This window comes from Cetorhinus maximus, chromosome 6, assembly GCF_964194155.1.
Source record: "Cetorhinus maximus chromosome 6, sCetMax3.hap1.1, whole genome shotgun sequence".
NCBI classification, from domain to species: domain Eukaryota; kingdom Metazoa; phylum Chordata; class Chondrichthyes; order Lamniformes; family Cetorhinidae; genus Cetorhinus; species Cetorhinus maximus.
The window spans coordinates 72,335,653-72,358,715 of NC_135884.1; the positions used below are offsets into that span (position 1 = coordinate 72,335,653).

The window sequence follows — 23,063 nt, forward strand, 5'->3', positions numbered from 1 at the left end:
TGGAAGTGTAGCCACTGTTGTAATGTAGGAAATGCACAGCCAATTTTATCAAGAGAATAGTCCTAGAAACAGCAAATTGCAAGATAATCTATTTCATAATCTGCTGTTGGATGAGGAATAATTATTGTCGAGGACATCGGATAGAATTCTCCTGCTCTTCAAAATAGTATCAAATGATTTTAACGTGCACCCGAGAGGGTGGACAGGTTTAACATCTTATCTGAAAAGTGACACCTCCAATAGTGCAGCATTCCCTCAGTACTTCACTAGTGTGTCAGCCTGGGATGTGTCCTCAAGTTTCTGGAGTGGGACTGACTACCCATGCCCATCTACCACTGAGCCATGGTTGACATCCCCCATCAGGAACAGCACAGGCTAGACGCAGCATGAAGCAGCTTCTGCTGTGTTCCAACAGTGTGCTTTAAGCTCCTCATTAATAAGGGTGTCCCCTACTGCAAGAGTGTGATATTTGCTGTTACCCACTCCAATCATCCTGCGGTCATTGTAAGTAGCCCATTAAATGTCAAGTTCTTACCCACTAAAATTGATTGAGATGGTTATTTCACTTTGTCAATGGATTTGAAATGCTAGTTCCTGGAAATTATCCGTCTATGAGGTGACTACCATTGAGTTATAAAACCATAGTGGATCTGATTTGTCTCGGTCCCGCTGTAGTGTCCCAGAGCTAAGATCTTACTCTATATTTTTATAAACATTATATTTATATCATGGCTAATTATTTTTTTTAAAAACTGGGCAAAGGCTTTAAAATGGCTGACACCATTGCTGGCAAGGACTCAAAAGGAACTTCTTGGCATTCAAACCAGCTGCCACTTTGTTAACTCTTAAGAGACACGAATGACCACTGTGACTATAAAGATAAAATTCAAATGAATGGTGCAAAGACCATTTATATTTCTACGGCCAAGGCCTGGCCAACAGAGACGACCAGTCTGATAGGACAAAGGACCCCGTGAAACCTCTTTTGGAATTATTGATGATTGAAACCTTACCAATCTCAGGAATATAGGCTAAGAAATATACATCCTTTGTCCAAGCCACAGTGGAGATGGGAGTCACCTGAGCTGGAACCTGTAATATTGCCTTTTGGAGCTGCACAGCTTAGACTGCCATCTTCTATCAACCAAGCAACAGCTTAGAACAAGGGCTCGGTCCAGGTGAATGCCTGGCCCCCATCTACACTTTCTAATGGAACTCTACATGCCTAGCCCATTGTTGAAGTCATCTCTACTGCAAAAATGAATTTTCCAGCATCAGTGTTCAACCTGCTAACTCTATGAAAGAATACACCATTGGATTTTTGATTCTGGACTTGTGAAACAATAATTATTTATTCTGTGGTATTTGCCCTGTACCTCTTGCTGTCTCTATCCCTCTTATTGTATGAATGTACCGGGGGCTGCATAGCGACCCCCCCCCCCCCCCCCCCCCCCCAACCCGACCCCGCGGCCTCCCACGTTTGGATGTGTGCAAATTAATTAACCCTCTGATTTTACCCTATCTCAAGTTTGCTGTGCAGTTGTTGATAGAAATTGGGTCACACCAAAACTGAAGGGTTGGGGAAAATACGCCACCACTTATAAAAGGGGAAATCAAAAGCAAAACAGCTTTCTTTAACAGATGGGTGGTGAGAAGAGAAATCAGGGCTGTTTAAATTAAAACCACCCCGCCCTCTGTCCATAACAGTAGCTAAGATAAAAGCAAAATACTGCGGATGCTGGAAATCTGAAACAAAAACAAAAATAGCTGAAAAACTCAGCAGGTCTGACAGCATCTGCGGAGAGGAAGACAGAATGACTCTGATGAAGAGTCATATGGACTCGAAACGTTAACTGTATTCCTCTCTGCAGATGCTGTCAGACCTGCTGAGTTTTTCCAGCTATTTTTGTTTTCATAACAGTGGCTTGCTGGATACAGCTGCACCATCTCAACGGTTCTGTGATGGAGTTTAAAACATATGACACTGTATGTGACTGATACTGTAATCTGGTGGGTAGTGTACATGTGACAATGTACTGTATGTGCCCTGTGAAATGCCAGATCTAACTTGTCTTTCCATATAGGCTACAGGAGACAGAAACAAGCTGATCTTGATCTGGGACCCTGCCACGTGCCAACATCTTTACACATTCAAAGGACATAAAGATGCAGTATCGGTGAGTGGGAATGGGTTGGTGAGGAGTGGTGATTGGGAGATAATTGTTTTATATGGAGGAGACTAGACCTTTCAAGGAGTTAAATAGAATCAGAAAATGATGCAGCATAGAACAATACTCTTTGAAGGAGTTACCTCAATTAGTCCCACTGTTCAGCTTATTCCTTTTAGCTCTGCAAGTTTCTTCACTTCAGATATTTATCCAATTCCCTTTAAAACGTTTTTATTGTCTGCCATCCTTTTAGATAGTGCTTTCCAGATCACAACAACTCGTATGCTTTTTAAAAATAAATTCCTCATGTCACCTCTGGTTCTTTTGGCAATTGTCTTCTGTCTGTGTCCCCTGGCTAACGACTCTCCTGACATTAGAAACAGTTTCTTTTATCCAAATTCTTTGTGATTTTAAATAGCTCTGAAATTCCCTCATAAACTTCTCTGCTCTCGGGACAGCTCCAGCTTCTACAGCCTCTCTATATAACTAAGCCCCTCTGTTCCTGGTACTGTTCTAGTAAATCTCCTCTGCTCTCTCCAATGCCTTTGATGTTCTTCCTAAAGTGTGGTGCCCAGAATGCTCCAGTGGTGACCGAACCAGTGATTTTCAAAGGTTTAGCATAGCTTCCTCGCTTTTGAATTTTATTCCTCTGTTTATCAATCCAAGAATCCTTTTTACCATTCTTCTCTACTTATCCTGGCATCTTCAAAGAACATACATACGAACATATGAATTAGGAGCAGGAGTAGGCCATTCAGCCCCTCAAGCCTGCTCCACCATCCAATAATATCACGGCTGACCTGGCTGTAGCCTTAACTCCACATTCCACTTACCCCCAATAACCTTTGACTCCCTTGTTAGTCAAGAATCTATCTACCTCTGCTTTAAAAATATTCAGTGACCCTGCCTCCACCGCTCTCCGGGGAAGAGAGTTCCAAAGACTCACAGCCCTTAGAGGAAAATATTTCTCCTCATCTTTGTTTTAAATGGTAGACCCCTTATTTTTAAACTGTGTTCCCTTGTTCTAGCCTCTCCCGTAAGGGGAAACGCCCTCTCAGTATCCATCCTGTCAAGACCCCTCAGAATCTTTTATGTTTCAATAAGATCACCTCTCAACCTTCTAAACTCCATGGATACAGGCCCAGCCTGCCCAACCTTCCCTCATAAGATAACACCCCCATCCCAAGTATCAGTCAAGTGAACCTTTTCAGAACTGCTTCCAATGCATTTATATCCTTCCTTAAATAAGGACCAGAACTGTACACAGTACTCCAGATGTGGTTTCATAAATACCCTATACAACTGTAGCAAAACATTTCAAGTTATATTCCATTCCCCTTGCAATAAATGACAATGTTCCATTTGCCAATCACTTGCTGTACCTGCATACTAACTTTTTGTGATCCATGTACCAGGACACCCAGATCCCTATGTACCTCAGTTCTGTAATCTCTCTCCAGTTAAATATGCTGCTTTTCTATTCTTCCTGCCAAAGTGGACTAGATTCTTGTACATACACCTGCAGGTCTCTTTGTTCCTACTACCTTATTAAAATTGTACTTTTTAGCTTATATTGCCTCTCTTCATTTATCCTACCAAAATTTATCATTTCACACTGCTCCGTTAAATTTCATCTGCCATGTATCTGCCCACTTCACCAGTCAGTTTATGGCCACCTGAAATCTGTTGCTATCACCTTCATTGTTTTCCACATTTGAGTTTGATGTCATCTGCAAATTTTGAAATTATGCCCTGTCTGCCCAAGTCCAAAAACAGAGAGGAAAATACTCCAGGTTTAAAGGCCTGGGTACTAATGGGGAAAGTAAACTCATGTATCCAGTTTTATAACTGCTTATTCTCACATGAATTGAGTAGCAGGAGGGTTGCTGGGTGTTGAGACTGCTTAAGGAAGCATCAGGGTTTCATGTCTCATTTTCAAATTTGTGAAATTGACAGCTGTGATCAGGAGAGCAGCTTCAAAGGGTGTGTTTGATAATGATGGTAGCCATCAGAGCTGCTGCACAGGCTGGTGGGCTGCTCAACATTGAAATGGAAATCTCTTCACGTACATTTTGAGCCCTGATGTGGTGTTCAGTTGCCCCCTGGTGGTAGAGAGCAGTTATAACTTTGGAGGAACACTGTACAAGAAGGGCATCAGAGACACACCTTGGGCCTGTGGGTTGCCTGTGTCTTTTGTGCGAGTTTCTGATAATGGTTGAGCTACTACCACTGACACTGTGCTATCTTGTGATTATTGACTCTGCATGCTACCATGCATGGAATACTTCCCAAATAAACAAACTTAAGACGCTTATCCTGCAGATAGCAGCTCTGGCATTGGGAGAAGCAGTAAACTTATACAACGTCAGTGACATTGTCATGGTAGCGTAGGGGGAAAGGAGAGGTCACATTGGAATTTTTTAGGAAATGGTCTTCAGAAAAAATTGAAAACCTGTGATTTTTTTTTAAAGCAGAGGGAGACCTTCATTGGTTAAAGTTGCTTCACGCCAGTAGCTTTTTGCACTTACAGCTCTTGCAGGGCCTCTTTTATATGCTCCATTTTCCCCCCAGGGCCTGTCCTTTCGGAAAGGCACACATCAGTTATATAGTGCCTCTCATGACCGCTCGGTGAAGGTATGGAATGTCGACCAGAACGCCTACGTTGAAACCCTGTGAGTATCGCAGTGTGAATATGGATCCACAGCTTCTGATCTATGATCAGGCTGGGATTGTTAGTTTCCAGTTCTGATTGACAGCTGAGACATCAGTTCAACCTGATAGTTTAAAAATCCGTGCAAACTTAATTAGACACTACATTAATAGACAATTAAAAAGAGCCCATCAGACCTATTCTATTACAAATCATCATCTCATACTTGAGGCACCCAGCTGGGTTTGGATATTGTTCCTGAAGTGACATTTTTCAAGAACTTCTTCCCCTTTTTATACCCATTTCATTACTCATGCTTGAGACTTCTACAATTCAGTTTTCAGCAAGTTTCAGCTTGTGGCCCTTGGGTCAAACTTAAACTTGCTGGACGTTTTATGACCCTTAGGAGAGGTTGCTGAGCAAAAACAATTCTCGAGCTGTGACCTCACTAATATCCTGCCCATTGTCTGCAATCGCTAAGGGTCAATAATATTTCATTATACAAGCCTCTGCTGCACTACCTTCCTGTTTATTATTAAAGGAATAAACTTCTATTTCTTGTTTGTTAGCTTGATAATATTTTTATCCTGTGTCCAGGATTTCAGAAAGACCCACTTAATCTACTCATTCTTACGTTTTATCTCTTCTGCCATTCTGCCTTGGTTTCAATAAAAAAACTACACAAGTGAGAATGTATGTATTGTTCTGGTGTCACCGAAGCCTCCAGGTCTGTTTTTCTCACAGGCAATTGTGAGGACAGCAGACAGACCATAACCAGGCAGCTGCCCCCACCCCAGCACAGCGCCTGGCTGGCCGCCACCCCCTGCCCATGTGCAGTTGTTTGAATGTTTTGATTTTGTTTCTGGGTATTTCAACTTTTGGGTTATATGGACCAATATCAGGTGTTGCTGCCTGTGGTGGTACCTCTTCTGGGTAAGTCCCAATACCTTCCTACTGCCATTTATCTTCAGGCCACCAACTGTAAAGTAAAAACACAATAAGTCAGCTGCAGTGAAACATTGCCTGCCTTTGAAGCCCTGGAAAAGAAGTTAGATTAGGATATGGTCTGCCAAGTCTTGATTTATGCACAGAGAATGCAGGATGGAGGAATTCCTGCAAAGAAAGAGAGATTAGTGCCATTTGCAATCTCAGGACATTCCAAAATGCTTTGTAGACAATGAGACACTTTGTGAAGTGCAGTCATTGCTGTCATGAAGGAAACATGGCAGCTAATATGTGCGCACCAAGCTCCCACAAATGGTAATGAAGCAACCAACAAGATCATCTGTTTTCAGTTTTGGACAAATATTGACCAGGACTGGTGGTGAACTTCCTGCTCATTGAACCTGAGGATCTTACTGTTCACCTGAGAGCTCAAATGGGTCTTGGTTTTAACCTTTCATTCAAAGATGGTACCTCAAACAGTGCTGCACTCCCTTGGTACTACACGGAAGTGTCAGCCTTAATTTTGTGCTCTATCTCAGTTTTGAACCCACAACCTTCTGACTCAGGTGAGTACGATGGTTTATTTGGAGCTTGGGTGGAAGTGACGCTCAGAAATGCAGTTAGTGCTTGGTGCTGTCCTCGATTACTTTTTTTCCAATTCAAATAGGTTTGGCCACCAGGATGCCATCACTGGACTGGACAGCCTTAGTCGAGAACGCTGTGTTACAGCAGGGGGAAGAGACCGGACAGTCCGTGTTTGGAAGATTGTTGAAGAAGCACAGCTTGTATTTCATGGTCATGAGTGAGTAGTTGCACACACGGTCACGTATAAATTGTGAGCTTGCACGTGCAGCACTGCACCATCTCTTGCACATCGCAGTTTTTAATTGCTCCACCAATGGGGCCATGCCTTCAGCTGCTTAGACCCTCAACTCTGTAGCCCCTTCCCTAAACCTCTCCTTTTTAGCCCACTTTCTTCTTTTAAGACACTCCTTAAAACCTACCTCCTTGACCAGGCTTTTGCTTGTCCTTATGTAGCCCAGTGTCAAGTTCTGTTTGATAATGTTCTTGTGAAGTGCTTTGGAATGTTTTACTATGTTAAAGGTGCTATATAAATGCAAGTTGTTGACAACTAGGTTCAGACCTGAGGAATGATTACATGGGTAAGGTGCTGGAGGATAGCTGCTGACTGAAAAACCAGCATCAATACATTCAGAAGAGAAGAGCAGAGAGAGAAACAGATGAAACGTTGCAGATTAGGGTTTAATGAAGTGTTTCTGAAGCACTGCACTTGCCTGCAATTGAACTGAAAATGTGAAACCTGGCAATCTGCAGTTCACAAAGACTAAAAGGTGTATGAGAGGCACTGGTTATGGTACAGATTCAGCAGTTCGAGCTGCCGTACATTTACCTCAGTATATATTGTGGAGAACAAGCTTTGTCTGTAGTTTTTCCACATTGGATTCATTTTTTGGCTGTAAATCTTCTCCCACGAACATGCTGGAGACTGGCTGCTGAGTGGGTCAGCACTGGAGTGACTGAGCAGGTCTGAATTAGAACTGGGTACAGGGTGCTGTGCCTGTACTGGGTACAGGCTGCCGTGAGCTTGGCCTGAGTGCACCCGGATGAAAGGGGAGCAAGCAGCAGCCTGATACCTTTGCTCCTTGAGAGCAGAGAGAATGTGGTTCTTGGTTCCAACACCTCACTGATATTACCGTGCTACTCTTGTAAAGGAGAACAATGTGATGTAAAGGCACATCACTTCTCCTGATCAAGAACCAGTCGGTCGATAGATTTCAAATATATCTCTCTACAGCAGGATTAAATGTGCAAAGTTTTATTCCAGCGCTAACTTTCTAACTAATTTAATTCAGTTCCATGTTCATTATAATCTTGCTTTCTGGTTCATACTCCCTTGGCTTCCATTCTCACATTTACAAGTGGTTGTCTTTCACTGTTGGTCTCGATACAGAATGTTCATCAATTTCACACCTGCTGGCTCCCTGAGCACTCTGGTGTAATGTGAAAATTCTCTACTTAGTACCTGTCGTTTAAAGATTAATGCTGCATTCACATTCCACTGACAGCTCCCACTTTGCTGGCAGATAAATAAACACACCAATTCTTCCTCCTTATCCCAAGCTCTGGAGGCCAGTGCTGTGGTTTTCTGATTGCCCAGTTATCTGCGAAAGTCCAGAGGTTGATTACAAAATTGTGACCTTCAAACAACTCAATTTTGTCTCCTTTTGTCCAGTAAACACAGTGATGTGATACTTCAGAGTCCAAACACTGGCACTTTATCTTAACCTGTTTTAAAATGGAACAGTCCCTAGAAGTTCTCTTTTTAGCCTCTATTTCTGTTTTCTGTAAGGAAGCTATTTTAACCTTGCATAGAAGCACTGGTTTGGCCTCAACTGGAGTATTGCATCCATTTCTGGGCACAACAGTTTAGGGAGAACGTGAAGGCATTATAGACAGTGCAGAAAAGATTCATGCGAGTGGCTCCTGGGGTGAGGAACTCCAGTTACATAGATTGGAGAAGTTGGGACTGTTTTCCATGAAGTAGAGAAGGCTGAGGGGAGATTGATAGAGGTATAGAAAATCATGAGTTGTCTAGACTGAGTAGGTAGAGAAACTGTTCGCATTGGTGGAAGGATTGAGACCCAGAGGGCATAGATCTAAAGTAATTGGCAAAAGAAGCAATGGCAACATGAAAAACTATTTCACTGAGTGAGTGGTCAGGACTTGGAATGCACTGCCTGAGAGTGTGATGGAGGTAGGTTCAATCGAGGAATTCAAGAGGGAATTGAATTGTTATCTGAAAAGGAAGAATGGTCTACGGGGAGAGAAGCCAGGGGATTGGCACTAGGTAAATTGCTCCTTCGGTGAGCCAGCACAGACATGATGGGCTGAACAGCCTTCATTCTGTGATCATTTGGTGGCTTTACTTGAGTGCAAGTGCTCTGGAGATTATCTGCAGTTACAGCCTAATGCAGTTACTAAGCACTGATTATCTGAATTAGCATCAACACAATCAACCTCAGGATGCTCAGTGTCTACAGTCTGTGTTAATTCAGACTCACTGTCGAACTCTGTAACCTTGCCGACTTGATGCTGCCAGTCCTGTCATCGGCACTTGGTTTTCCTTCTTTCAGCCCCCACCCTGCCGATTGACTCTTCCCCCCAAGGCATTGAATTTTCCTGGCTTCTGCTTTCTTGGCAAGATTCATGTGAAAGTGAATCAGTGCCAGCTGGCTGCTTAACCCTGGCGGGTGTCGTAACAAAGTCAGGTCCTGCCCTCCTTTGATATGCCATTTCTAGCAGGGGCCACTGAATGGCAATGAAGAGCAGGGATCCTTTTTTCCACCCCACCATTCTGTCTAGGGGTTTGCAGGAAAGTGAGCAGAATTACTGTTCAGGTTGTTACTTAATATACCAGTGTCTGCGGAGATGCTTCATTTAAACTCCACTTCTGTCAGAGTGCTGATGCTGTAGGTATAAAGCTGTAACAAGCCTTTGGTACTGAATGGGTTAATTATATCCACACCTTAGTTGAAAATCTTTTGATAGGCTAATGCCAGTGAAGGAGAGACAGTGAGGAGAAGCCCAAGGATGAAGGTGCTGGTGTTTTTGCTGTGAAATCTATTCTCGCCTCTGATTGAGTTGGTTATCACTTTGACTTATCTCACCCGTGCTTCACAGAAAAATAATTTTCTCAGCTCGCTCAACCGCTTTCCCTACCCTCTATTCAAGCCTGACCATGGACATCACTAATTCAACATTCATAAAACACTGCATTCAAAGAAGCCGTGCAGCTTGAAGTGAGGTGCCTGACAAGTTTGCTCGATGTGCTCTGTCAGCGTGTCTTTTGCATCAAGATAGCTTGTGGCTTGCCTCCAGTGGCCGCTATCCGTACTGTAAACAATTCCCTGCGTCTCATCTGAGGGCAGTGTTGACTCTTGAAAATGTGAGGCTCTGACTGCAGTTGAGCCATAGAGTCATAGTCATGCAGCACAGAAACAGGCCCTTTGGCCCATTGTGTCCGTGCTGGCCATCAAGTACCTATCTATTCTAACCCATTTTCCAGCACTTGGCCCATAGCCCTGTATGTCATGGCATTTCAAGTGCTCACCTAAATACTGCTAAAATGTTGTGAGGGCTCCTGTCTCTACCGCCCCCTCAGGCAGTGTGTTCCAGACTCCAACCACCCTCTGGGTGAAAAATAAAATGAGATTTTAATTATGAAGATGTAAGGGTGGGGCAGCACTGACCCTTGAACTTAGCCTTCCATTGGCCTCTGTCTAAAAGCAGACCCGCTCTCCATCTGAATGTAACAGGGAGAAGCAGTACGCAGGCAGCACACTCCTGGTACAGGCCCGAGTGTATTATCACGAGAATTCTGCGGCTAAAGGAAACCAGGGGATCTAACTGTAAACAGAACCAAAATGAGGATTGTTGTTTAAAAGGGGAGAGTGTGGCAGCCAGAGGCACAAATTGTGGCACACTGCTTTTAAACGACTAGAGCTGCAGCTGTTTTTCTGTAAACTCTCAAGTTTTGAAATCATTTCCAGTTGATAGGCTGGGAACATGGGAATTGAGGGCCAAAATAAGAGCAAGGTCCATCTAGTTCATCCTCTACCACCCTGGTAGATGCATGATACATGAGAATGGAGTTATTCACTAATCTTTGCAGTTAAACTCTATCAGGTAGTCTGCAGTTGACCCAGGAATGAGGTGAGGGAAACATCAGCAGTGGAAAACTTTGGGACTCACAGGTTCAGTTATCATTTTCTCTCTAACATACTTCTCTTGAAAATATTTAGCATTTCAAATTGGTCATATACTGCACCCCATGATATTTTCTGAAAGTGATCTATCTAACGTGCATTTGAACGAATCAATGCTTCCCCCGTCTCCTGAGGGAGCCTGACTTGCTCATTGAAATGTTTCTGCAGATGTGTTTTAAATTGGCGCTGTTTAAGTGTGGGCCATGTTCTCTGGCTCTGCTGTTATGAGCAGGGTAAAATTGCTGCCCATTGTGTACGTTCTTTAGTTCCTTCAGAATTTTCAAAATCAGTTATCACCACATCACCTCTCTTCCAGTGAAGGCAGTGCCCAGCACATGTCCCTCTCCTCCAGTGACTCCACTGCCCAGCACATGTCCCTCTCCTCCAGTGACTCCACTGCCCAGCACATGTCCCTCTCCTCCAGTGACTCCACTGCCCAGCACATGTCCCTCTCCTCCAGTGAAGGCACTGCCCAGCACATGTCCCTCTCCTCCAGTGACTCCACTGCCCAGCACATGTCCGTCTCCTCCAGTGACTCCACTGCCCAGCACATGTCCCTCTCCTCCAGTGACTCCACTGCCCAGCACATGTCCCTCTCCTCCAGTGAAGGCACTGCCCAGCACATGTCCCTCTCCTCCAGTGACTCCACTGCCCAGCACATGTCCCTCTCCTCCAGTGAAGGCACTACCCAGCACATGTCCCTCTCCTCCAGTGACTCCACTGCCCAGCACATGTCCGTCTCCTCCAGTGACTCCACTGCCCAGCACATGTCCCTCTCCTCCAGTGACTCCACTGCCCAGCACATGTCCCTCTCCTCCAGTGACTCCACTGCCCAGCCCATGTCCCTCTCCACTGCCCAGCCCATATCCCTCTCCTCCAGTGAAGGCACTGCCCAGTGCGTGTCCCTCTCCTCCAGTGAAGGCATTGCCCAGCCCGTGCCCCTCTCCTCCAGTGAAGGCACTGCCCAGCCCGTGCCCCTCTCCTTCAGTGAAGGCACTGCCCAGCCTGTGCCCCTCTCCTCCAGTGAACGCACTGCCCAGCCCGTATCCCTCTCCTCCAGTGAAGGCACTGCCCAGCCCGTGCAATTGATCTTCACAATCTTTAAAATGATGAAAGGCTTTGATAGAAGCAGAGTGGTCCCAAGATCAAAATTATAGGCAATCCATATAAGGTAGTCACCAAGAAATTGAATGGGGAATTCAGAAGAAACTGCTTTATTCAGAGAGTGGTGGGTACTACCCCAGGGGCTGGTTTGGGATGAATAGTATAGATGCATTTAAGGAGAAGTGAGGTGAATATACGAGGGAGAAGCGAGTTGAAGGTTGTGCTGATTGAGCTAGATGAGGAGGGATGGAAAGAGGCTAGATGGAACATTAACATTGTCATGGACTGGTTGTGTTGAATGGTCTGTTTCTGTCCTCCATATCTGATGTAGTTATCCAGTCCATCAATCATTCTGTTTCCTCTTGATGACTGCAGTATTTTTTTGTAATGTGGCCACTGAAATGACACAGTGCTCTAATGTGGTCTGATTAATGAATCATAAAGTGGCAGGTTTGCCTCACTTTACACTGTAGTATTTGAATACGTTAAAGGCTGTATATAAATACAGTAGCTTCAACTTATTGCGAATGGAGGAGGTGCATTGGCAGTGGGTTGAGGGTGTCTCAGGGGAAGGGGGTTGGAGCAGTCCATGCCAGTGGGGTACGTTGTAGAGATGCAGTACCAATGGATTGCATTACTAACTTGGGTGGTGTGGGGTGCTGGTGATGGTTTTGAGGTCTTGGGTAGCTGACATACAGCACAAAGGAGAGCAGTGTAATTTAAAGCCCCTCATTTCTGTGGACAGTTGTCAGCTCTGATGGAGCAACTTCAGATGTGTTTGTCATTACAGCAGGATTAAACTTAGTTCAGTATGAACTTTCTAACAGTAATTCTGTTCAGTTCTCTACAAACCCCCCCTCCCATGTTAATAATGCAAGGTGCATTGCAGAGCCCTGAGTAGCTGAAATAGAGGACAACTTCCATTTAAAGCAATTTGCACAATATGTACCTTCATATTGTTAACATGCTTTTGCCAGCAGAAGGGCTGTTTTCCCACTGCTTTACCCTGAAGAACCTGACAGCATAAAAAGAGATGAGCTCCATGCCTTCAGCAGAGTCCAAGACCTAACTTTATTTTTCTCTGCCTCCCCTCAGTCAGAAGAGTGGTGGTCATTAAACAGCAAGAAACAACAGCCCCCCCAACAGCCTTCCCACCTGATGGCTGCCTCAAAGGCACAGGTTTACAACTGAGTGCTGCTCTCTCAATGTCCAACATTGATGGGAAAGTCCCTAGAAACTGGCTTCTCCCTCTGATCATTTCCTACTCTTTGTATCAGCATGCTAACTGTACTGCTCTGTTTGTTCCCCAGGAGTTCCATTGACTGCATACAACTGATAAACGAGGAATACATGATTTCTGGAGCTGATGATGGGTGTGTTTATTGCCTGAAGTGCTGGACTTCTATCCAGCTTTTAATTTTTAAAAAAATATTTGAAACAAATCCTTTTGCTTGCATTGAGGGCCATTACATTTTATATCTGTTGACCTTACTGTGTTCCAGCTCCTTGGCCCTTTGGACAGTTACCAAGAAGAAGCCTCTGGTGACGGTCAGGAAAGCTCATGGTATCCATGGAGACCCAGGGATACAACAGCCAAATTGGATTACCTCTGTGGCAGCATTGCTGAACAGTGATTTGGTTGCCTCAGGTGCTTCAAGCTGTGAGATACTGTTTTAATGTTCCTTGTGTCTCTTAGTTTTCATCTACTAGAAGTGACTAACCCCATGTTGTGCAGATATTTCAGCAACCAGGCTGCTTCGTTCAGAATATATAGAATTGCCCATTCTTCCTCCTCATTCCATTTTGATCACAGCATTCTCCCAGTGAAGTGGTTCCACATGCTGCTCCTGTGAAGTGCCTTGGGGCATTTGAATAAGTTAAAGGCTCTATATAAATGCAAGTTGTTGCCGACATCAGATTTCAGGGCATCACCAGCGCTAGAGCGATCATCACCAGAATGTATCATTTTCTGATCTCAGACTTCTCGTGTCTTGAGTCCAGTTTTGGTCCCTCTGACCAGGAGCCAATGAGTGTATTAAAAGGTTGGCTAGCTGGAATACACAGCAGTCATTCAACACCTGGAAGAGACTGGCAAGTGCACATTTTGACAAGATGCTTCAATTCTTATCTAGAAACTGAATGACATTACCCAGTTCCAAACTATAACATTAACTCTGTTTCTCTCTCCAAAGATGCTGTCAGATCTGCTGAGTTTTTCCAGCATTTTCCATTTTTATTTTAGATTTCCAGCATCTGCAGCATTTTGTTTTTATTATGACGTTACCCTGTCTTCCTCTTTCAGATGCTAATGGATAGTTACAAATCTCAGCTGCAGCACAACCGAGAATATGGCGTTATATGATGCATAGCAAGCTGCTGAATGTGGTTTTCACAGCTCTTTGCTGTAATTAATTGGCCTGTTAATATTGCCGTGTTATAATCTAGTTTAATTTGATGATTTCAGGTTCACAAGATTCTAAAATCAGACTCTGGAAGTGTGGAGAAGGTTTTAAGACACTAGAGCCGCTGTTTGACATTCCCATGGTAAGAGAGAGACTGTACAGGATCTTGTGTGTCTAATGGGTTGCAGTTCTGACTAACTGGATGAATTGCAGTGCAGTTTCTGGCTGACAGAAGCTACCACTAGCTTCCAATATACCAGAGTTAACAGTTCAAGCCTAGGGATCCATAAGCTGAGAGCTTTCCTTTACCCCTCTAGTTAGTGTGCACCTCTCCTGAAGTGACCTGTACTGCAATAGATGGCAGCCCTTCTGTACCTGAGCCTTATGTGAGAGTATCACCAGGCTTTTCAACGAGGGGCAATGGGATAGTTGAGACTTTTCCTGACCATACTCATATCCATACACTTACTCTTAGGGAGGCGATAATAGTGACTGGGAGCAATGAACCTGAGCTGGTTTCCTTTTCCAAATTGAGGAGTGAGGGAGTGGTAAAGCGCTGTATGCACTGCCCCTACTGCCACTTTGCCTGAGGTCAGCTAACTCTTTGCTGACCAGGGATCTAACTTGGAACCCTTCCTAATCAAAATGATGCAATACTCCACCATGGTGACCATTGCAGATAGATTCTTTATTTTGATTGTGGGGGGGCTGGAATTTGAAGAAATTTTTTAATGGAACTTTTTTTTAAGCATTGCACATTTTGTGCAGAGTGTGGTACTCTGGACAGAAAGTGCTCCTGGACTCCCCTTCCCCTTTAAGGCCGTATTCTTGTGTCTTGTTTCTCTTGCACAATTTCGCGATGGATTCGGGTCCATTTGGAAACAGGTGCTGATTACATTCACAGTGCCTATTCCCCAGTGGAGCACTGCTCAAACATAGGACTTCAGTTCATGCTGGAAGAGACCCTGCTGTCAATTGACCTTAAAATAACAGTGCCAGCACAGTTAATTAGTTCAGTTAATTAATGCAGCAGTTACTGTCCAAGTTTGCTACCGCATTATGGTTTCTTAGCTTTCAGCTGGGGCCAGTATGGCCTGGTTGCCCTTGTTAAAATCAGCTGTGTTTCTTGGGTCACTGAGTTGCTCTCAGCTCTTGCAATTAAATCCTCCACCAGAATCAGGAAATGTGGCTGTGTAAGGCCACTTAAACCCAGCAGTTCCTTAATACTCAAACCTGCACAATAGATTTCTCAGCTCATCCTGATACAGGGCAGACATCATCCAGCTCTTTTTCCTCCACCCTCACCGCTGCCCCCACTTCACCCCTAGTTGAGTGTAATCTAGTTTGTTTGTTGAAGAGTAATTAGTGATGAGTTATGGTGGGAAAATGTATTTTAGATAAGGAGGAGTTGGAGAGTAGGGTGGGGTGGAAAGGAAGGGGAGAGGTAGCCTTTTTGCAATGGCGACAAGGATGATGTTGAAGGGGAGGTTACCTCCAGATTTGTCTTTGTCAAAATGGTCACAAACACTTGTGGCATGGGTGTGTTTATCCCCTGATTTGCCCCTAGCCCCCTGTTTTCTGACCTCCCTCCGGCCAGCTCTTCCCCTGCCATGATCCATGGAGTGAGATGATAACCTGCTGCTAATGCTGGCAAACAGAGCTACAAACAGCTCCTTTACAAACGTGCAGGTCCACACTAGATAACCTAATAAATAAAAATGCACACAGGACTGAACTTCAAGAGATTCAGCTTGGAAGTCCCAAAGATTGAAAATGTATTAAGAATTAGGAGCAGGATTAGACCATACAGCCCCTTGAGCCCGCTTTGTCTCAATACAATTGCAACTAATCTTATGCCTTAAGTCCTTTTCTACCCAAACCCCCATATTCTTTGGTTCCCTTGGTCACCTCGCAACCATGTCTTGGTATTGGCAATTAGTTCAAACGCATTTATCAAATTTGTGCCACTAGTTAGCCTACCTCGTTAGGAATGCTTCATGCATTCACATAAAAAGCCTTTTTTTTTAATCACTATCCTTTTCATGGACTTTATTCACTGATGCACTATTGTCATTAAACTCTGTTACTCCCTGCCCCACTCTTTTTTTTAACCCAGGTCACTACACTAATTCCTCAACTGTCCTCTTTAGATTTCTAAAATTCCTTTCACCTGATCCGCCCCTCCCTTAGTATATAGTTTGAAGCCCAACCCCTAACCCTGGTTATACAATTCTCCAGGACACTGATCCCACGCCACGAGTACTGATGCCAGTATCCCATGAATTGAAACCCCTCCTTCCTACATCACGCTTTGAGCCAGGCATTTCATTCTGTAATCTGCTTGACCCTATGCCAATTTGCTCAGGTATAAATCCAGAGATGATCACATTTGAGATTCTGCTTCTTAATTTAGAACCCGGTTCCTCAAACTCCTTCCACAAAACCTCAATCTTATTTCTCCCTATGTTATTGGCCCCCTATGTGGATCACGACAACTGCACCCTCCCACCCAAGTTCTTCTCCAGCCCTGAGAAAATGTTCCAAACCTGGACAACTGGGCAGGTAATGCAACCTTTGGAACTCCCAGTCACGGCTGCAGAAAACAGTATCTGCTCCCATAATGATTATGTCCATGATCACTGCCACGTCCCTTTATACTCCATCCACCTGAATGGGGCCATGGTCAGTTTACCCATCCTCCTTGCAGTCCTTGTTCTCTTATGACTCTTCAGAACTCGAAGCATTAACTCTGTTTCTCTCTCCACGGATGCTACTAGACCTGCTGAGTATTAGCACTTTCTATTTTCATTCCAGCATCTGCCGTTTTTTGCTTTTATTTAAGTAGTTCATACTTGTTGGACAAACACATGGCTAAGGCTTTACCATCACTATATCCTGCATCCCATACCTGCCTGACTCACAGTTGCACTTTCCTGTCCCTGACCATGGACCACTTCTAAAATTCTGTTTAACCTAAGGTGTGTGACTGCCTCCTGGACTAGTATCCAGGTAACCCTTCCCCCTCTCTGATGCCCTTGGTGTCTGCAACTCTGCCAAAGTTCCTCAAGCTTCAGACACTTGCTACAGATGTGGTTGTCTGAGAATGCAATGCTGTCCACAAACTCCAGCCCCCACATGCTGCAACTGCAGCACAACACCTGCTCTATCATGTGAATCCAAATTGTTTACTTACTTTAATTATTTAAAATTAATGTTAATTGATTACTCAAGTTCTAATCATTAGTTTAACTAATTTATTAATCTAATGAAGTAATAGTAGATTACAGATTCTTTTGAGTTTGACATACCACCTAGCTTAAAAAGTAAAAATAAAATTGCAATACTTATCAACATCAGTGCAAAAGATAAGGCTGAAGCATTTGCTACAATCTTGAGCCAGAAGTGCCGAGTGGATGATCCATCTCGGCCTCCTCCGGAGGTCCCCAGCATCACAGATGCCAGTCTTCAGCCAATTCAATTCACTTCACGTGATATCAAGAAACGGTTGAAGACACTGGATACTGCAAAGGCTATGGGCCTTGACAATATTCCGGCAATAGTACTGAAGATTTGTGCTCCAGAATTTGCCACACTCCTAGCCAAGCTGTCCCAGTACAGCTACAACACTGGCATGTACCCGGCTACATGGAAAATTGCCCAGGTATGTTCTGTACACAAAAAGCAGGACAAATCCAACCCGGCCAATTCCTACCCCACCAGTCTACTCTCGATCATCAGTAAAGTAATGGAAGGGTTCATCAACAGTGCTATCAAACGGCGCTTGCTTAGCAATAACCTGCTTACTGATGCCCAGTTTGGGTTCTGCTAGGGCCACTCAGCTGCTGACCTCATTACAGCCTTAAACATGGACAAAAGGGCTGAACTCCCAAGGTGAAATGAAAGTGACTGCCCTTGACATCAAGGCAGCATTTGACAGAGTGTGGCATCAAGGAGCCCTAGCAAAACTGGAGTCAATGGGAATCAGAGGGAAACCTCACCACTGGTTGGAGTCATACCTAGCTCAAAGGAAGATGGTAATGGTTGTTGGGGTTCAGTCATCTCAGCTCCAGGACTGCAGGGTAGTGTCCTAGGCCCAACCATGTTCAGCTGCTTCATCAATGACCTCCTTCGGTCATAAGGTCAGAAGTGGAGATGCTCCCTGATGATTGCACAATGTTCAGCACCATTCGTGACTCTTCAGATACTGAAGCAGTCCATGTCCAGATGCAGCAAGACCTGGACAATATCCAGGCTTGGGCTGACAAGTGGCAAGTAACATTCACACCACACAAGTGCCAGGCAATGACCATCTCCAAGAAGAGAGAATCTAACCATCGCCTCTTGACATTCAATGGCATCACCATCACTGAATCCTCCACTATCAACATCCTCGGGGTTACCATTGACCAGAAACTGAACTGGACTAGTCATATAAATACTGTGTCTACAAGAGCAGGTCAGAGGCTGGGAATCCTGTGATGAGTAACTCACCTCCTGACACCCCAAATCATGTCCATCTACCAGGCACAAGTCAGGAGCGTGATGGAATACTCCCCACTTTCCTGGATGAGTACAGCTCCCAAAACACTCAAGAAACTGGACACCATCCAGGACAAAGCAGCCCGCTTTATTGGCACCCCATCCATAAACATTAACTCCCTCCACCACCGCCACATAGTAGCAGCAGTGTGTTCCATCTATAAGATGCACTGTAAGAATTCACCAAGGCTCCTTCGGCAGCACCTTCCAAACCCATGACCACTACCATCTAGAAGGACAAGGACAGCAGATAGATGGGAACACCACCACCTGGAAGTTCCCCTCCCAATTCTTTCACATCCTGACTTGGAACCCTTCACTGTCACTGGGTCAAAATCCTGGAATTCCCTCCCTAACAGCACTGTGAGTGTACCTAAACCATGTGGACTGCAGTGGTTCAAGAAGGCAGCTCACCACCACCTCCTCAAGGGCAACTAAGGATGGGCAATAGCCAGTGAAGCCCACATCCCATGAATGAATAAAATAAAGCTAATCACTTGTCCTATGATTCACTCCTTGATTTTTTTTTGTTGAGTTTTGAAGCTCCAGCTCTCCCTCTCTGTTCCCTTCCCATGTCCAACTCCCAACCCTTTTGCTACTGCTCAGCTGTGAACAGTTAACTGACCAGAGAACAGGGGCAGCAAATGCAGAACCTTTTATTAGGATGGCATGACCCTTTCGATGGGGAAATCCAGATCTGTGATGATCTGATCATTTCCTTGGAGAGGAGAAAGTTGAGAATAGATTTGAAAGAAGTATTCAAAATCATAAGGGGTCTGGACAGAGTAGATAGGTAGAAACTGTTCCCTGTCATGAAAGGATCGAGACTGAGAGGGCACGGATTTAAGGTAATTGGCAAAAGGAGCAATAGCAACATGAGGAAAAACTTTTTCACACAGTGAGTGGTTAGGCTCTGGAATGCAGTGCTTGAGAGTGTGGAGGAGGCAGGTTCAGTCGAGGCTTTCAGGCGGGAATTGGATTATCTGAAAAGGAAGAATGTGCAGATCTACAGGGAGAAGGCAGGGGAGCGGCACTAGTCAATTGCTCCTTTGGAGAGCCAGCACAGACGTGACAGGCTGACCTCCGCCTGTGCTGTAACCATTCTGTGAAAGCTAACAGCATCTTCCTGTCTGCTTCTTTCATAGGTCGGCTTTGTGAACTGTTTGAAGTTTTCCAATTCAGGTGACTTTTTGGTGGCTGGTGTGGGGCAGGAACACAGGTAAGGGGCATGGGCCATGAAGCGTATCTTGATCTCTGTCGATGTCAGCCACTTGGATTTTCCTTGGGAATCTCTGGTGGAAAATTGGTGAAACTCTGGAGAAATGGAGTGAATGGCTACAAAAACATCCTGTGTACATCATTTCTCCAAAGTTCTGTCAATCTCCCACTGACCTTGTGGTAGGAGTTACTCTGACCCTGTGGAAATTCAGGGCTGGCAAGCTTTGGATATTGTTTAACCCATTTCCTGTATTTCCTGCTAATGGTCATTTCAATGATAAATTGCTCTGTAAGAACAGAAGGGTTACACCATGCAAGGCACAAATGTAATATTCTCTCATGTAGCATTGTGTAATTTAAAGCCACGCATTCTAATTGTGAAACACTTGCTACTTATTCATTGGTGGGGTCCTCAGCTGTTTGGTTGTGATTTTGTTTGTGGCCTTTGAAACATTTCCAAACAGACAACCTGTTAAAAATATATATCCACCAGAGCATAAGATCAACTGGTAACAAATGTTAGGCCAGATGATGAGCGCAATGGAAGGTTTATGGAAAGGCTATGCATGAGATGTTTGTGTTGGATGGACCCACACAAAGGTGGAGCAGGGCCTGGCTTGTTACTGATCATTGACTGAAAGCGAGTGGAGCTGTTATCAGCAAAATAATGTGACATTGAGGTGTGCCACTCCTTTAGGAGGTCTGATGAACAGTTGGTTTTGAGGGACCTGCCACCCCTCCAACACCCACCTCACCGCCCCAAGGTTTTTCCTACCCGAGCGTTATTAGCTGTAGATGAGAGTGGCGCACAAGGGCATGGCAGGCATCTACTGAGTAGGGTGAGCATTTGATGGGCTTGCAGTGTTTCTAACCAACCAAACCCAGCATCGCAGCTGCTGTGTGTATATTCCTCAAACCCATGTGCTTAGGATGGGAGAATTGGTTGCAGTGCCGTATGATAAGGGAGGGAGGAGCTGGACAGGGCTCCCACTGTTAATCTTTATCCGGTGCGCTTGCACATGGCAGGTGGCTTGGCTGGGTTGTGATGCTGCACTGTTGAATAGCCTGCCACCTTTCCACAGGCTTGGGTGTGTGTATGAAGCAGTCATTTGGGTGAGCTGGTCAAAAGCAGCTGCTGCCCACATAGGATGAGACCTTTCGTCCCCTCAAGTCTGCACCATCATTCTATTCGATCAGGGCTGATCTGTACCTCAACTCCTTCTCTTCATAAATCATGATAGCTTTACCTGACAGCTGTATGCCAGCAAACAAGTGTTTGCACAAGGAAAAGGGACTTTCATTAAAAAAGGCTTTAGAGAAAGAGGAGCTTTAAATTGTTTGTCAGTTCGTGTAACTTTGTACTGCTGTGCAGTAATACAAAGTGACTTGTTCACAGCAGAGTTTCACCTGTGCAATCTTCCAACATAAGCTGCTAAATATACTTCTAAAAAAAATCCCCCGAGAGTAATCATTGATAAGATGGCAGCAGGTTATGTTCCGAAGCTGACACGATTGTCTGACTCCTCGGTATAAGGATGCTGCCTCTTTGTGCTTTTATTACTGGATGTTGTTGGTTACAATCTTTGGTTTTGATCTTTTGGAGTGTTTATTCTACACTGCCAATATAATTATTTCTCTCTGGCCTGAATGTGATTACTTGCAGCCACCATTACCAGGGGGTGTGTTGAGACCTGTGCATTAGGGCATTTTTCTGTGTTAACTTGCATTTATAAAGCGCCTTGATTTTAATGAATGCTATAAGTAAGGGTTGTACTTGGGTCCTTAATTTGTTAGTCAAGGATAAAGAAAGAACTTGCATTTCTATGGCACCTCTCACAACCTCATCTAATGAACTCATTCTGGACTGATTGGCAGTCGGGACTGCGGAGGTGTCACCAGTGTTTCTGGGAGTACTGATCAACCAGTATTCTAGCTGGTGACCTACTGACAAATGATTGTGTATGATTGGCTCCTGGGGCTAACGTATCTGCTGACACTAGCAATGCAGGCTCGTATGAAGAGTGAACCAATTGGTAAAGTATCAGAGGAATAGCAGTGACTATGGAACCACATATAGAAATAGGCATGAGTTTAAATTTAGTTCTCAGGTGAAGTCGACAATTCTTGGGAGCTTTGCTTTCATGTTTTTTCGCTGTATCTGAACTGTTCCTAAATTCTGTACAATGGAATAAATTCTGTACAATTGAATAAAATTTCTACTTTTCATTGCAGGTTAGGCCGCTGGTGGAGACTAAAAGAAGCTAAGAATGGAATCTGTATTATCCCACTGAAGAAGACACAGACCAAAGAACAATCCGGGGACAGCAAATAGCTGTGGTGTGATTAACTGATGTTTATGCTGGATCTTCCACACTCCACCTTGGTGACTTTGAGAGCCTATATTTTGTGAATAAAATTGTGGTGAAATCTCTTGACTTGCCATGATGTACATACTGCTACACTTAATCCTCTTCCAGAAAAGATTGTGGCTTTCTCTCCTCCTGACACTGTCTACAAACCTTTATCCAGGCTCAGCTTTTTATATTTGCCTCGACCATTTTCATCAGAGATTGTTCCGATCGCCCATGGAATTGGGACTCGATGAGCAATCCAGAATGCAGGAGACTGCAGGAGCAGTTTGGACTTCAGGCAAAGATAACTATTCTTTCTGAATTCTTATTTTGATATTGATGTTTTGATATTTGATTTGGGTTTTTTTTCTGGATTCTGCATTTTGAGAATACCTTATTTAAACAAAGGCATTTTGAAATGGGGAAACGGTTTTTTAAAAAAAAAAATCAAACTTTGGTTCGTCAACAAGTGAGCTCCACTCTTGGCGTGGATTGGTGCAGGTCAGCAGATTGAAACCAGGCGAATCTGCAGTAAGGCTTTATGTAATGTGCTGGCATAGGCAGTGCTCTCTAATGTGTGATATGCACCTTGTGTGGTGCTCTCAATTCAGCTTGACTTGCTCATCACTGCTAAACATACCCAGTGTTAAACCTGTTCCACTGGAGAATCTGCCATTCTTCACTTGTGTTTGAGTTCACAGTGTCAAAGGAGCGGTGATCTGTAGCCAGCATTACTGCATTCTACTGTGGAACAGGCAAACGCTTCTTCCAGAAACAGCCTACATTCGGAGCATAATCTGTAATTAGCTTGCTGGAGTACACAACTTTATAGATAGCAGCCCAGATCTTCCCTTCCGTGGAGGGTTGTACCCCAGAAGATGCGTCAGGGTGGGGGAAAC

At 44.4% G+C, this 23,063-nt stretch overlaps 1 protein-coding gene across 2 annotated transcripts in view; it reads left to right on the forward strand.

The window, feature by feature from the left end:
* The window catches only part of rrp9 (ribosomal RNA processing 9, U3 small nucleolar RNA binding protein), a 41,227-nt gene extending 18,986 nt beyond the window's left edge, over positions 1-22,241 (forward strand). The window contains exons 8-15 of one of the 2 annotated variants that reach the window (XM_078543842.1): positions 2,085-2,177; positions 4,740-4,840; positions 6,431-6,565; positions 12,965-13,027; positions 13,157-13,302; positions 14,119-14,198; positions 19,741-19,814; positions 22,046-22,241. In XM_078543842.1, coding sequence (XP_078399968.1) covers positions 2,085-2,177; positions 4,740-4,840; positions 6,431-6,565; positions 12,965-13,027; positions 13,157-13,302; positions 14,119-14,198; positions 19,741-19,814; positions 22,046-22,145 — 792 coding nt within the window. In that variant the 3' untranslated portion in view covers positions 22,146-22,241. The remainder of the gene's footprint in view (positions 1-2,084; positions 2,178-4,739; positions 4,841-6,430; positions 6,566-12,964; positions 13,028-13,156; positions 13,303-14,118; positions 14,199-19,740; positions 19,815-22,045) is intronic. The other variant, XM_078543843.1, reaches the window with a different exon arrangement.
* The last annotated feature ends 822 nt before the right edge of the window (positions 22,242-23,063 follow it).